Below are 14,703 nucleotides of genomic sequence, written 5' to 3'. Positions count from 1 at the left end.
ACTTCAAACGTGGAGGCTTTTAGCTAAGGAACCTTGGCAGATCTTACCTGCTGGAAGTAGAGATCACCTCTCAATGTAAACTCTAAGATGGCCACTCCCCAAATCCTACTGGACATTACAGGTTAATACAAACACCTTGGATTGTACCTGGAAATGGATTGGAAATTAGTTTGGACTATGGAACAGAGGTATTATGTTGTACCCATGAGAAGAATTACTAAATAAACAAGGGGCCCCAATCTGCACTGGCTAAAGTGAATGAGAGGTTTTCAGATGTAGCTTCATGTAGAAAGCATTGTTTTATTCCAAGCTGGATGTGAAAAAGACAAGGTTCCTGGTGTGTGAGAGTCACAGCAAGAAAAAAGTTACTCTTTGCCAACCACAGATGAAAATACACATATACTCTTGGCTACAGCTTCAACTTGACTATCTAAAGACTCAAAATGTCTAGCTAGAGGCTGAACTTTATTTCGCGGCCTTGGTCACCTGACCTAGATCAAGGTTCCAAGGTAATTTGCACTATCATATGACAGGGATCAGTATCTATTGACTCTACTGGCTTATGTTATAATGGTCAAGGGGAGCAATCAGGTAAAGACATTGTGACAATTCTTGTTGCTGTACTGAGGTCCTTAGAGGTCTCTCCCCAAACAACAGCCAAACAACACAGTGATTCAGAAGATGTGCTGCTTATATCCCAAGTTTGATACATGCAGGCAACAGCCAGTTTCAGAAGTAGTCACAGGAGCTGGAATGGCTAGTGGAGAAAAATGCACTGAGGCCTTGGCTACACTTGCAGATGTACAGTGCTGTGAGTTAAACCTGACTTCGTACAGCTGAGTAGGGAAAGGGCTGCAGTCTGTCCACACTGACAGCTGCCCAGCACACTGTCGTGGCCACATTTGCAGCATTTGCTGTGCCACTGGGAGCGGTGCTTTATGGGCAGCTATCCCACAGAGCACCTCTTCCCATTCTGGCACCGTGGGTTGTGGGAAGGAGGCGTGGGTGCGGAGCATCTGGGTCCTGTCCCAACGCCCCATGATGCATTGCTTCACATCCCAGAAAATCCCAGAAATCCACCTTTGGCACCATCTTTCAATGGTTTTTGTGCAGCGCAATCTGTTGTCTGCGGGAAATGGAGCCCGAACTGCTGAGGCGTATGCTGACTTATCTCGCCAGCACATCACGTTTGGCTGTCGAACTATTCCTTAAGATCCAAAGTGACAGTGAGAGTGAGGAGTCCGACGATGCTATCGAGCCGCGTAACGTGTATGACATGAAATTGCTTGTGGCATTCATGGACATGCTCAGCACCATAGAATGCCACTTTTGGGCTCGGGAAACAAGCACCGAGTGGTGGGATCACATCGTCGTGGAAGTCTGGGATGATGAGCAGTGGCTGCAGAACTTTTGGATGAGAAAAGCCACTTTCATGGGACTGTGTGAGGAGCTCGACCCCACCCTGCGGCACAAGGACATGAGATTGAGAGCTGCCCTGCCAGTGGAGAAGCGGGTGGCTATTGCAGTCTGGAAGCTGGCAACTCCAGACAGCTACCGGTCGGTCGCAAACCAGTTTGGAGTGGGAAAGTCGACCGTTGGAATCGTGTTGATGCAAGTTTGCAGAGCCATTAATTGCATCCTACTCAGAAGAACCGTGACTCTGGGTAACGTGCAGGAAATAGTGGATGGCTTTGCACAAATGGGGTTCCCTAACTGTGGAGGGGCGATAGATGGGACGCACATTTCTATTTTGGCACCACCCCACCTAGGATCCGAGTACATTAATCAGAAGGGGTATTTCTCTATGGTTCTCCAGGTGCTTGTGGATCACCGTGGGCGTTTCATTGACATTAACACAGGCTGGCCCAGAAAGTGCATGACACATGCATCTTTCAGAACACTTGGCTGTTCAGGAAGATTCAGGCCGGGACTTTTTTCCCAGAGTGGAAGATCACGGTAGGGGAAGTCGAAATGCCCTTTGTGATCCTTGGAGATCCCGCTTACCCGTTAATGCCGTGTCTCATGAAACCCTACACAGGGAGCCTTGACAGCAGCAAGGAACGGTTCAACTACAGGCTGAGCCACTGCCGAATGACTGTGGAGTGTGCCTTTGGCATTTAAAGGGCCCAGGGCCGGCTCCAGGCACCAGCTTGCCAAGCAGGTGCTTGGGGCGGCCACTCTGGAGAGGGACGGCACGTCCAGCTGTTCGGCGGCAATTTGGCAGACGGTCCCGCACTCCCACTTGGAGCGAAGGACCTTCCACCGAATTGCCGCCGCAGATCGCGATCGTGGCTTTTTTTTTTTTTTTTGCCGCTTGGTGCGGCAAAAACCCTGGAGCCGGCCCTGAAAGGGCCGCTGGCGATCTCTGAATGGGAAGCTGGACTTGGCCAAAAACAGCATCCCCACGGTTATATCCGCGTGCTGTGCCCTCCATAATATTTGTGAAGGGAAGGGTGAAAGCCTCACTCAGGCATGGAACTCCGAGGTTGAACACCTAGAGGCTGAATTTGCACAGCCAGAGAGCAGGGCTATTAGAGGGGCCCAACCTGGGGCTGCAAGGATTAGGGATACCTTGAGGGAGAAATTTGAGGCTGAAAACCAGCAGTGATATCTGGTGCCCTGCACGGGAGTGAAGTACAGTAGTTCCAATCTTTAGGAATCAGTGTTTGCCAAGCAGAAAAGCAGACTTGCAGTGCCTGTTTATTTCCTGGGCTAAGGAGTTTTTTACTTTATGCAATAATAAAGAATGTTTTCAAAGCCAAAAAATCCATTTATTGAAAAGAAAAAAAATATTTATTGAAAAGAAACAAGGGGGTGGAGTGGGGAACGGAGTGGGGAACGGTACAATCACAGATTCGCATATGTCCTGTCTGGTGTGCTGTGCAGTGAGTCCTGCACTTCAGGATAGCTATACTACATGGTGATGGGGGTTGAGTGCAGAGGGTAAGGGCCGTGGTTTTCAGGGCTGGATGGTGAAGATACTGGTGTTGGAGGCAGCTGGTGGTGTGAAGAACACGGAAGTTGGGGAAAGTGGGTTGGAGGTGACAGTGGGGCACAACTGGAAGAGTTTTGGGACAAGGGCCGTACGGGGGGTGGCGTTTGCGCTTGCGGTACTGCTCCTTCTGCATGGCTACGAGCTCCTGGATAGCGTCTGCTTGGCGCTCCAGGATGCTTATGAGCCAATCCGTGCTTTGCTGCTGGTGCTCTGTGCTTTACCGCCGGTGCACTGCGTTTTCCTGGCGGATCCTGCTTTCTCTTTCCCTCCAGTTCTGTGCTTTCTCATTCTCTTTAATAGATTGCCGCATCACTTCTTGCTGCATGTCTTCTTTGCTTTTTCGCAGTCTCTTCCTGAGTCTTTGCAGTCTCTGAGCAGGCGATAAGAGGGATGGCTGAAGTCTCAAGGTTGATGCAGCTGTATAGGCAAAATGCAACATTTAACAGAGGCAGCATTGTTTATACCAGACAGAGTAATGATTCCCCCCACACTTAAGGAGTAGAAAACACACAGGGGCTACACAATCGCATAATTTTCCCGTCTGAAACAGAGCACACATATCCCACGGGAGCCTCAAAATGGTGAAAAGAAGAACAGGAGTACTTGTGGCACCTTAGAGACTAACAAATTTATTAGAGCATAAGCTTTCGTGGACTACAGCCCACTTCTTCGGATGCATATAGAATGGAACATATATTGAGGAGATATATATACACACATACAGAGAGCATAAACAGGTGGGAGTTGTCTTACCAACTCTGAGAGGCCAATTAATTAAGAGAAAAAAAACTTTTGAAGTGATAATCAAGCTAGCCCAGTACAGACAGTTTGATAATAAGTGTGAGAATACTTACAAGGGGAGATAGAGTCAATGTTTGTAATGGCTCAGCCATTCCCAGTCCTTATTCAAACCGGAGTTGATTGTGTCTAGTTTGCATATCAATTCTAGCTCAGCAGTCTCTCTTTGGAGTCTGTTTTTGAAGTTTTTCTGTTGTAATATAGCCACCCGCAGGTCTGTCACTGAATGACCAGACAGGTTAAAGTGTTCTCCCACTGGTTTTTGAGTATTTTGATTCCTGATGTCAGATTTGTGTCCATTAATTCTTTTGTGTAGAGACTGTCCGGTTTGGCCAATGTACATGAGTAAGGGGGACTGATTGTTTCAGGGCTGCACTGTCCTCTGGGTTTCTGTGCCTTGGGGAGAGCCAACAGCTGCAGGGGGCACCAACACTGAACACTGTCCCAACATTTTCCACAGGAGTTCGTCCTGGACGATATCTCGGTGCTGAGGGTGACCTGGGAAGCAAGGGAGGGTCTTCTACTGCAATGCGGCTTCTGCCCTGGCCCATATGCAGCTTGCCTGTGTGCAGCAATGGTCCCTCCACCCTTCGTGGCACAGTGGCGCGGACACGTTAGCCTGGCTGGGACAAGGACCACGGTGGCTCTCCTGATAAACCTGAGCAAGCGCATTGCATACGTTCTGGATGAGACATTTGAGGAGATTACCGAGGCCGATTACTGCGATGTGATAAACCACATCAATGCACTATTCCGCATCTAGGCATGCATGCCTAACCCTCTTCTCCCAAAGAGCCCGCACCGAAAAAATTCCTTCCCGAAAAAAAACCCGCTTACTGGGAACCTGCTCTTCTGTTTGTCCTCCACCAAGTACCGGCCGCTGCGACTGGCTACCTTCCTCCTGGCTCGAGAATTGCTCCTGGCTGCATGGCTCCAGGGATTCTGGGGTGTCTCCATCTGGCTCACCACCCTCACTCCCATTTTCCTCCTCCTCCTCCCCCCCCCCACCGGCTCTGAACTGTTCATGGTGGTTCTCAGAGTGGAGGTGGGGTTAACCCCAAGTATCGCATCCAACTCTTTGTAGATTCGGCAGGTCACAGGGGGAGCACCCAAGCGGCCGTTTGCGTTGCGGGCTTTGTGGTAGGCACTCCGCAGCTCCTTCACTTTAATCCTGCACTGCAGGGCGTCCCGGTCATGGCCTGTCAAGGTTCCTTCCCCACTCTGAACTTTAGGGTACAGATGTAGGGACCTGCATGACAACCTCTAAGCTTTTCTACCAACTTAGATCTGCTTTTGCTGCCACCACTCCCAATGTGCTAACTCCCTTCCCTGGATAGCCTTGAGAGACTCTTCCACCAATTCCCTGGTGAACACTAATCCAAAACCCCTTGGATCTTAAAACAAGGAGGAATTAATTATTCCCCCTCTTCACTTTCCCCCCACCAATTCCTGGTGAGTCGAGATCAATCCCCTTGGATCTTAGAACAAGGAAAAATCAATCAGGTTCTTAAAAAGAAGACTTTTAATTAAAGAAAGAAAGGTAAAAATCATCTCTGTGAAATCAGGATAGAAAATAACTTTACAGGGTAATCAAACTTAAAGAGCCCAGAGGAACCCCCTCTAGCCTTAAGTTCAAAGTTACAGCAAACAGAGGTAAACACTCTAGCAAAAGGTACATTTACAAGTTGAGAAAAGAAAGATAAAACTAACACGCCTTGCCTGGCTGTTTACTTACAAGTTTGAAATATGAGAGACTTGTTCAGAAAGATTTGGAGAGCATGGATTGATATCTGGTCCCTCTCAGTCCCAAGAGCGAACAACCCCCAAAACAAAAAGCACAAACAAAAGCCTTCCCCCTACTAAGATTTGAAAGTATCTTGTCCCCTTATTGGTCCTTTGGGTCAGATGTCAGCCAGGTTACCTGAGCTTCTTAATCCTTTACAGGCAAAAGGACTTTGGAGTCTCTGGCCAGGAGAGATTTTATAGTATTGTACACAGGAGGGCTGGTAACAGCCCTGTTACCCTTCCCTTTATAGTTATGACATGGCCCCTTTCCATCATGTCCTTTGATACGTTCCCGAAGGTATTGTAATTCCTATGGCTGGAGCGCAGCTGGGACTGGACAGCTTCCTCCCCCCAAACACTGATGAGGTCCAGCAACTCGCCATTGCTCCATGCTGGGGCTCACTTGGAGGCATGGTCACCTGGAAAGTTTCGCTGATAGCACTCCACGCCACACCAAGCTGAGCAAACAGGAAGGGGATTTTTAAAATTCCCAGGGAATGTAAAGGGTGGGTCACATGGTTGGTTACCTGAGGCCAGGGCAGTAGAGTTTGAATTGACGACCAGAGTGGCTAGAACAGGCATTGTGGGATACTGCCGAATACTTCTGGAGGCCAGTCACAGCGCATTGGGTGGCCACACCGGCACCGCAGCACTGCAGCGGCAGCACAATACTCACTGTTCCTCTCGGGGACATGGAGTACATGCAGCGCTGCAACCACGGAGATACAGCGCTGCAAATGCCTTGCCAGTGTGGACGGGGAGTGAGTTACAGCGCTGGGGGCAGCTTTACAGCGCTGCAACTCGCAAGTGTAGCCAAGGCCTGAGTGGCAGAAGTAGAGAAGTGACAGACAGTGCTGCTATTCACATGGTGATGTCATAGGGTTGAGTGATGCATCCCCAATTACTCTTCTTTCCTGTCCTTCTCTATTGTGATCATTGCCTGTACCAGATCACTGTCTTTTGTCTGTCCTGCTGCTCATGCTGCTATGTGCTTTTGCCTACCCTTTCACAAACAGCTCTTTGGGTATGGTACTGCAGCCAGAGGCTCTTTTATTTGAAAATGTGTATTTCATTGAAGCATACAATACAGAGACATTTTCCCCTGGCTGTATTCTGTGTTCCTAAAGCTATTGCTTCTGGTGCTGTGCTGTGTGCTACAGGAATGCAGCCATTCCCTTCATCCTTTTATGAGCTGGGGGAACCTAGCTATTAGAAGGGGATTAGTACCTCTTTTCTCACCCTTATCAGTTTATCCTTTCTTCTGTACCTTCAATGGAGAAGATCAATTCTGTTTTCAAACACAACTTTATGTAAACTAAACTAAAGTGTATGTAGCTATTAGTGTAAATTACCCCCTTGCCTCAGCTGTAGGATTTTTTTTTTATATGTCTGATCCTACCTTTCAGTTGTATCTCCCATTGCTTTACCTCTCTTATTTTAGATCTAAATCTACTTTTGTCAATGTCACACCTGCTGTAATTTCACTTTTTATTTCTACGTATTATGACACCTAAAACGTGGAACTTCAAATGAAGATGAAAGGTAACTTTATACATTTGTGTTGAAGAAAAGATCCCATGTTATTTTAAGTGTGTGTAGTAGTGTTTGTTGTGCACCTTACATTTGAGTCTGTTACACCTTTAAAAAGGCCAGTGTTGTTGGGTGTTGTTATGCTGTCCTGTATTACTCACCTATGCAAAACTCCCAAATAAGCCAAACGGGTTCTGGGTGTGAAAGGAATGCAGGACCAAACATTTATATTTTTTATCTATTGTTGTAACTCTTTTTTTAGTGTAGTTCTTCCTGAAATATAAATGTGCCAGGTCACACCTTTTTAACCATATACTTAGAGGGCCTGAGTCTTCCTGGCCTTGCACCTTGTGTAGTGATTTATGACAGCACAAGGCAGGTGTAAAATGATACTAAAGCAAAATGGTAGCTGTGTAAAGATGTAAAAATTGCTGTACAAGATGCAGGAGAATTAAGCCTAGGATACTCTAAAATGATGGTTTCAGAGTAGCAGCCGTGTTAGTCTGTATCCGCAAAAAGAACAGGAGAAAAACTTCAAAAACAGACTCCAAGGAGAGACTGCTGAGCTGGAATTGATATGCAAACTAGATACAATCAACTCAGGATTGAATAGGACTGGGAATGGCTGAGCCATTACAAACACTGAATCTATCTCCCCTTGTAAGTATTCTCACACTTCTTATCAAACTGTCTGGAGTGGGCTATCTTGATTATCACTTCAAAAGTTTTTTTTCTCTTAATTGGTCTCTCAGAGTTGGTAAGACAACTTCCACCTGTTCATGCTCTCTGTATGTGTGTGTATATATATATCTCCTCAATATATGTTCCACTCTATATGCATCCGAAGAAGTGGGCTGTAGCCCATGAAAGCTTATGCTCTAATAAATTTGTTAGTCTCTAAGGTGCCACAAGTATTCCTGTTCTTTTTTCTAAAATGATGGACTCCCACACTGAAGTAAGACTATTTTGATGTGTACTACTGCGAACTATGCCAGTAAAATATTGAATACTACAGTATATTTTTATAAGGGCAGAGTATGTGTCCTGATGAAGTAGATGCTATGTACAAAATTCCTACTGACTTTAATGAGTTTGTTGTGTGCAAAAAGACTGAAGGAGGTAGATCCTTTAAAACAGGTGTAAACAGTGGTCTCCTAGTACCTTTGTTTGATGACAACACTTCACATGGCTTTGCATTTCAAAATAAACAGAACCTTTTGCACTAGGAACTAGGGGAGTAAGCAGGGCCAACTCTTTGTATCTTAAGTGTCTGCATTTGTGTTTACATTTTGAAAAGGCTTTTTTATGCCTTAGGGTGGGATCTGAAGTAAAGTGTCTTTTCATGGCAATTCAACTTCTGATTGATAGGAATACACGAAAGAGACACATATAATTTTTGCCAGATCCATGGCTCATTGGGGCAAAAAAATAAAAATAAAAACAATAATTTAAGAGCACCCTTCAGCTGGCAGGAAAAACGCAAAATCCAGACAGGAGTGATTTTCCTTTATTGCATTATGAGGTGGGAAAGTGCACTGGATTCCACACGAGCCTCCAATAGCTCAAAGTAAGCTGCTTGGGACAGAGACTAGCTTCACTTCTGTGTCCTTGGCGGCACTAAACAGATTATTAAGCACCAATAAACAGTGGTGTTCCTGAATCGTTTACTACCGTACACGGCTCCAAACAGCGTGCTGGACTCTTGCGTCTCTCACAGGTTTATTTAGTTTGTGGCTGCCTCAGGGAGCCACCGATGGGGGTTCAAATGAAACGAGATCAGGTCTTCGCAACCACGCCGCTGCAGAGCAAAGAAGTGACCCCCAATGCCGGGGTTTCCTCAGGCAACTCTGAAGCCCCTTCCCTTCTCCTCTGCAGGAGACTGCGCGGCCTAGAGAACGATATTGCAGGACAGTGGGAGGCTCCACGCGCGGCCCCTTCTCTCCGGATAAACATCTGCAGCAGCAGCGATCGCATCGGCTCTTTGTTGTGTGGGGGCAACCCCGCGGCGAGCCCTAGGTAAGCCGGGCAGAGCGCGCGGCGGCCGCCCCAGCCCGCAGGCAGAGGAGGGCTCGCGCCGGCCGGGTCAGGATTCCAAAGAGGCGCTTGGCCGGGATTGGCGGCGCCTCTCCCGTGGGGGCGGGGACTCTGCCAATCCCTGGGGACTCTCCCGCGAGTGACCTGAGAGGGCCCTGCTGGCTGCTGCTCTGCGCAGGGAGCAGCGCAGCCGGAGCGTGTGTGTGTGTGTCTCGCTCTCTCTGCAAGTCCTTGCAGGAGCTGCACGCCCTGGACAGCTTGGGGGCACTTACGCGGAGCAGACACGTGCTTCTCGGCGGCTGGATCCTCTCTCCTCCTCCTCATTTTTTTTTTCCAGCCCCCGCTCAAAGCGAAGGCAGCAGTGTGCCACCAAGGTTTCTGGTGCAGCCACTTGCCACGGGTCTGAGGACACTGGGGAGAGAAAGAGACAAAGGAGCCTGTCTGAATGAACGTGCTGCTGACTTTGGGGGAGAGGAAGGAGTCAAGAGAGGGGGCAAAAGTGATGGCAGCGATGGAAGGGGTGTGAAAATTGAAATACCTCAGTCTTGCTGGGAGTAATCGCCCTGGCCACACATGGTTTGCTGCTCAGCCCTTTTGCTAGACTGACTTCCTCAAGTTGCATTCTCCACTTCAACAATGGATAACTTCTTCACTGAGGTGAGTACGGGAAGGAGCAGTTCTCTGCTGTAGTGATCAGCTCTTTCTAAAGAGCAGATTTATGAGATCTATTCCCCCCTTCCTCTCCATCTGGATTGCTTTGTTACAGGAGCCGCCCCCCCCAAGAATAAAAGGGGGGCAAGCTTCTCTTCCAGTTACTAGCCCTTTGGCTGAAAGTTTTCTGCTTTTCGCATGGTTTAAACACATTATTTTTGCAGCTCTCTCAGAGTGTGAGAGTTGGGAGATTACCAAAAGAAAGCGATTATATATATATATAGTGGCAAAAAATATCCTTTAATGACAAGAAGAAGATAGTTTTAAAAACTATGAGTCGTGGCGGGTCTGCAGTGCGATTGCCTCTTTCTCCACGTTATACTGTAGGTGAGTTTCCTTTTGTGTAGACTGTTTGCTGTCTGTGTGGCACACGCACTGTGCACTCTGTATTAGGTCAGCAAATCATGAGGCTTTTGGCCCATTGACGGCATCTGTGAGCTAAATGCTAGAAGAAAAGTGCCGGCTTTGCAAGATCACCCTTGTGCAGAAAGCCCACTAAAACTTTAAACAAGGACATGGCTAAATGCCTGGTTTCTCACGGAGAGGTCTGGTATTTCCTTTCAAAAACTTGTTGGCTTCCTGTGAGAGGGGTACACTGATGACTGCAGGGGTTCGTGCACTTCACTGCCAGAACAGAAGGAGAGGGGGGCAAGGGGAAAAGAAAAGGATTTATTCCACTTCTGTTTCCCCTGCTGACCAAGTCATAACATTGGCCAGAAATTGCTTTTTTGTAGTTTGGGATAATTGCAAACGATGCAATTTTAAGATTGCCACTTGTAATCCTGAGTTAGGTCAGTTCATGGTTGATATTAATTGTGCTCTGACTAAAGTTAATTTAAGAACACTTTATAACGAGTATAATAAACATTTCTGGGGGACTTTGATGGACTGATTTACAGAAGTGCTGAGAACTCACAGCTCTGCTGAAGTCAATGGGACTTGTGAATGCTGTGCACCTTTTGAAAATCTAGATCTAATGTCCCAGTCTTGCAAAGATTTACACTCTTGCTCATCTGCACGGCAAGTAGTGCCATTCAGATCCCTGGGACTGCTCACTGCATAAAGTTAAGCACATGGAAAATCTTTACAAGATTGGGGCCCAAGTGTGCTACTGATTGTCAACCATGATGTCTTCAGAGTCAACATAGTAGGTGAGTTTGTACTCTCAAAATAGCTTTGGTTGCTGTTCCCTTAGCTGACTCAACAGATTTCAGTATTCTTGCACGGTACTTCTGCACGTAATTTTGTATTCAGAGAAGATGGTGTGTGACAGTTCTCCCAGCTTTTTGTTTTGTTGAACATTGTGGTTTTAGCATACTAAGGGGGTACTCACAAATACAGTATAGTGTTTTTGTTCTTTTGATACAGAGAGAAAAATGAAATATATCTGCGGATAACAAGCAATAAAAATGACAGTTTTGACCATCAGAATGTCTTATGGACACTGAGTAAATGCTGGTAATTAAGGTTTTGGATAACTGAGGACTTTCTCAATACAATACATATTGACGGACATGATCCTGTTTTGGATATCTGGGATAGTACTAATAGAGAACAAGGGGAGGTGTTGTGTGTGTGTGTGTGTGTGTGATTAAAACAGGACCAGGTATCTGGAGGTCTGGTTTCTATTCTTAGCCGGGCCACTAATTTACTGTGAGAGCTTTGGGAAATCACTCTGCTACTCTGTGGCTTAGCTTCCCTCCTCCATAAAAGGGCCAATCCTTTCCTACCTTGCAGAGGTGTTTGATGTCTATACAATGCATTGTAATCTCAGAAAAAAGGTGCTAGAGATGCAGGAAGTAGTATCACTGTGAATGGTAAAACACAGTATCAGAGGGGTAGCCGTGTTAGTCTGGATCTGTAAAAAGCAACAGAGGGTCCTGTGGCACCTTTAAGACTAACAGATGTATTGGAGCATAAGCTTTCGTGGGTGAATGCCCACTTCGTCAGATGCATGGTAAAACACAGTGTCTTCTCCTGAAGTGGAAGGGAAAAGCAAACAGCATGCATTTTAATATGGGTAAATGTATACCTCCTAGGAACAAAGAGAGTAAGCCATATCTACAGGATGAAAGACTTGATTCTGGGAAGCATAGCTATTCCAGTACAGGAAGTGGAATAACTATACTGGTATAAGCACATCTGCAGTAGGACTTCTGCCAGTATAACTATTCCAGTTTAAAAAAAAAAAATCACACTGCTAACTGAAATAGTTATGCCAGTAAAGCTTCAGGTGTAGACTGGGCCTCTGTCTTCCGGTACTGTGCTTCAGCCACAAGAGTATCCTGTACCCTCATGATATAGCATCTTTCATGTGTTTGGTGCTGCTGCTATTCCCACAAAAAAAAAAAAAAAAAAAAAAAAACCACCCTGATCTGTTTACCAGAATTGTAATTCGTCAGATAAAAGAAGGTTTTATACAGCACTGCATACAAGACATCTTCATGTGTAAGGCAAGAAAAATTCTGTCATATGCTAGGTTAACTCGCAAGAATTGTGAGTGGTAAATCCTAAAGTAATGTTGGCTTTTTAAAGAGAATAGTCCCTTTCTTTCAGAAGCTTATTTTGCATTAAGAGCAAGTTTCTCTAGCGTTGCCAAATTATCGTAAAAAGTCACCAGCCCTGACACAAAATACACTTGTTCATCCTACTATGATGATGAAGAAAAGAACTAATAGTATTTACTTGTCCATTAGCTGAAATTACTTGCCCCAGGCAACTGATTGAGTAAAATTTTGCCAGGCTGCATTAGCATTTCAACATATATTTATGTTAATTTATGGTTGCTAAATGTGCCTTTGATCTCTCCTAAGAGCTTTTTCAACATGTTGATATTACTTTAAAAGATTGGTAAACATGGCACCTTGGCTTTAATCTATATCCAAAGTCCCACCCAAAAGTATAAACATTTTTCTTTCCTTGAACTGGTGAATGTAGGTTATATATTGAGCTCAATACATAGTAAAGTAGAAACACATTAAGGGCCTGATCCAGCTGTCACTGGGATCAGTGGAAGTCCTTTGAATAAGCCGTTAGTTGGCTAAACTTGATTGAAGCAAACATCCTGTAACTGATATCTTTGAGAATTTAATTATTTGTGTCCCATTATATTAATATCCCATTGTACCATGTGAAAGAAAGGAGCTGTGTAAGAAAAATGTGTATCCAGGTAACAGGCCTGATTCTGCTCTCTTTTAACAGCAGCATAGATCAGGAGAAATCCCTTTGAAATCAATGGAGTTAAAAACTGTTATGAGAACAGAACATATGTTACTTTATTTCTTTTTTAAAAATAAAATTTAAAGTGCACCTCCAGTCTCTGTGTTCTCAAAATATTGCAGGCCAGGTTATTCACAAAACTCTCCTTTTTTGAGTTTTGTGAATAACCTCAAAACAGCGGGACTGTTGCAAACAGGCATTACGGGAAAAACATACCCACTGTTGTCTGCATGTATTTTTTTCATAAGTGCCCAGATAATGATAGGTGCTAATTGTAACCAGCTCTTAATACATTTTGTTACTCACTGGAGCGAACACATCAAGCAATTGCCTAATTGTGTTAATGTGTGTGTACGTTACAAAAAAAACCATTCTTGTTGGCACTTGTCTGTTTTAAACAAGATCTGGAATCCTGACTGAGTGTTGGGAAGTTCATGTCACTCAGCTGACATACTCACTTCAAACTGATTTTTTTGGAGTGAAAAACCTGAAGGCATTAAACTCACAATTGAGTTTCTGTTTCCTCACCACCTACCTTCATTAGGCAGTGCTGTAACAAGAACTTGTGTCTGGCCTTCCATAGAAGCCATTTCTTTTTTCCAGGGGTTTATAACTCAGCCGTTTAAAAATTGCTTCAGGGAGAAAACTAGAAGGTCTCAGTCCAGGAACCCTTTTTCCCCCTCCCCTTCTAAATCCTGTTAAAGTTACACTTTAAATAGTTACTTAAAGTTCTTAATTAAATAAAATTAATTAAAAATTTATTTTGATTTTTAAAATACTTTTTCAGGCTGGTTAACGTGGATTAAGACCTTTGTTTATTTGAAAGAAGCGGATTGGTTAGGTTATTAACTTTCACTGACCATGAACATAATAGTATTTCATATTCTTTTAAAAATTGTCTGTTAATATCCTATGGCTCTATGATAAGCAAATCCATTTTTTTTTATCATTTTAATTCTTAATAGAGCCATTATGATCCATTGAATAAGACAGCCCAAATATTTCCCACATATATAGCCAACTGGTTAAACAGACTGGTTCAAGAGAAGACATTCTCCTCTTTTAGCTGATGTTGAAATCTTGGGATTTCAATGGGAGTTTTGCCCAAATAAGCACAGTTGGCTGTGGGATATAATCGTAGCGAGGAAGGAACACAAGCAAATATTGTGTCTGCACACAGAAGTGGAGGCATTGGGGGCAAACAGCAGCATCTCTTTTGCCCCTGAAACTTGCAGGAGGCCACATCACATGTTTAGCTTCTGCAGTTTTGGAGGCTGTGTAGCAGGGTAGGAGAGGATGAGGCCAGGAGAAAGTTGCTCTCCATAGCATTAATCCCCTTCTGACAATATATAGCTTGTCAGTGCTGACCCAGTGCTCCTTCACATCATGTGAGTCGCCTCTTGGGGTGCAGCTGAGGTTCCTGGGGGAGCCATGCTATCACGGGGGCCAAGGGTGCTCCGAGAATGGCCTTCCCTTTCTCATGGAAGTTGCATGGGATTCCCTCAGGCTCACAAGAGCTCTGTGCTCCTGCTGTTTCTTTGGTGGAGCTTGTGTGGGCACATCCCCTTGATCACTTGTGGGTGGGGGGGCAGAAAACACTGTGGCCTACACAGTCGAGAGACTGATGAGTA

At 45.2% G+C, this 14,703-nt stretch overlaps 1 protein-coding gene across 2 annotated transcripts in view; it reads left to right on the top strand.

Annotated features, from left to right (window-relative positions):
* The first annotated feature begins 9,541 nt into the window (after nt 1-9,541).
* Nucleotides 9,542-14,703, top strand: part of MYO10 (myosin X) — a 249,818-nt gene continuing 244,656 nt past the window's right edge. For both annotated transcript variants that reach the window (XM_034761574.1, XM_034761575.1), the window contains exon 1: nt 9,542-9,799. In XM_034761574.1, the coding sequence (XP_034617465.1) occupies nt 9,779-9,799 (21 nt within the window). In that variant the 5' untranslated portion in view covers nt 9,542-9,778. The remainder of the gene's footprint in view (nt 9,800-14,703) is intronic.

Source organism: Trachemys scripta, chromosome 2 (assembly GCF_013100865.1).
Source record: "Trachemys scripta elegans isolate TJP31775 chromosome 2, CAS_Tse_1.0, whole genome shotgun sequence".
NCBI lineage: Eukaryota > Metazoa > Chordata > Testudines > Emydidae > Trachemys > Trachemys scripta.
Note: the sequence above shows the minus strand (reverse complement) of the source record. Positions and strands in the feature narration are given on the sequence as shown.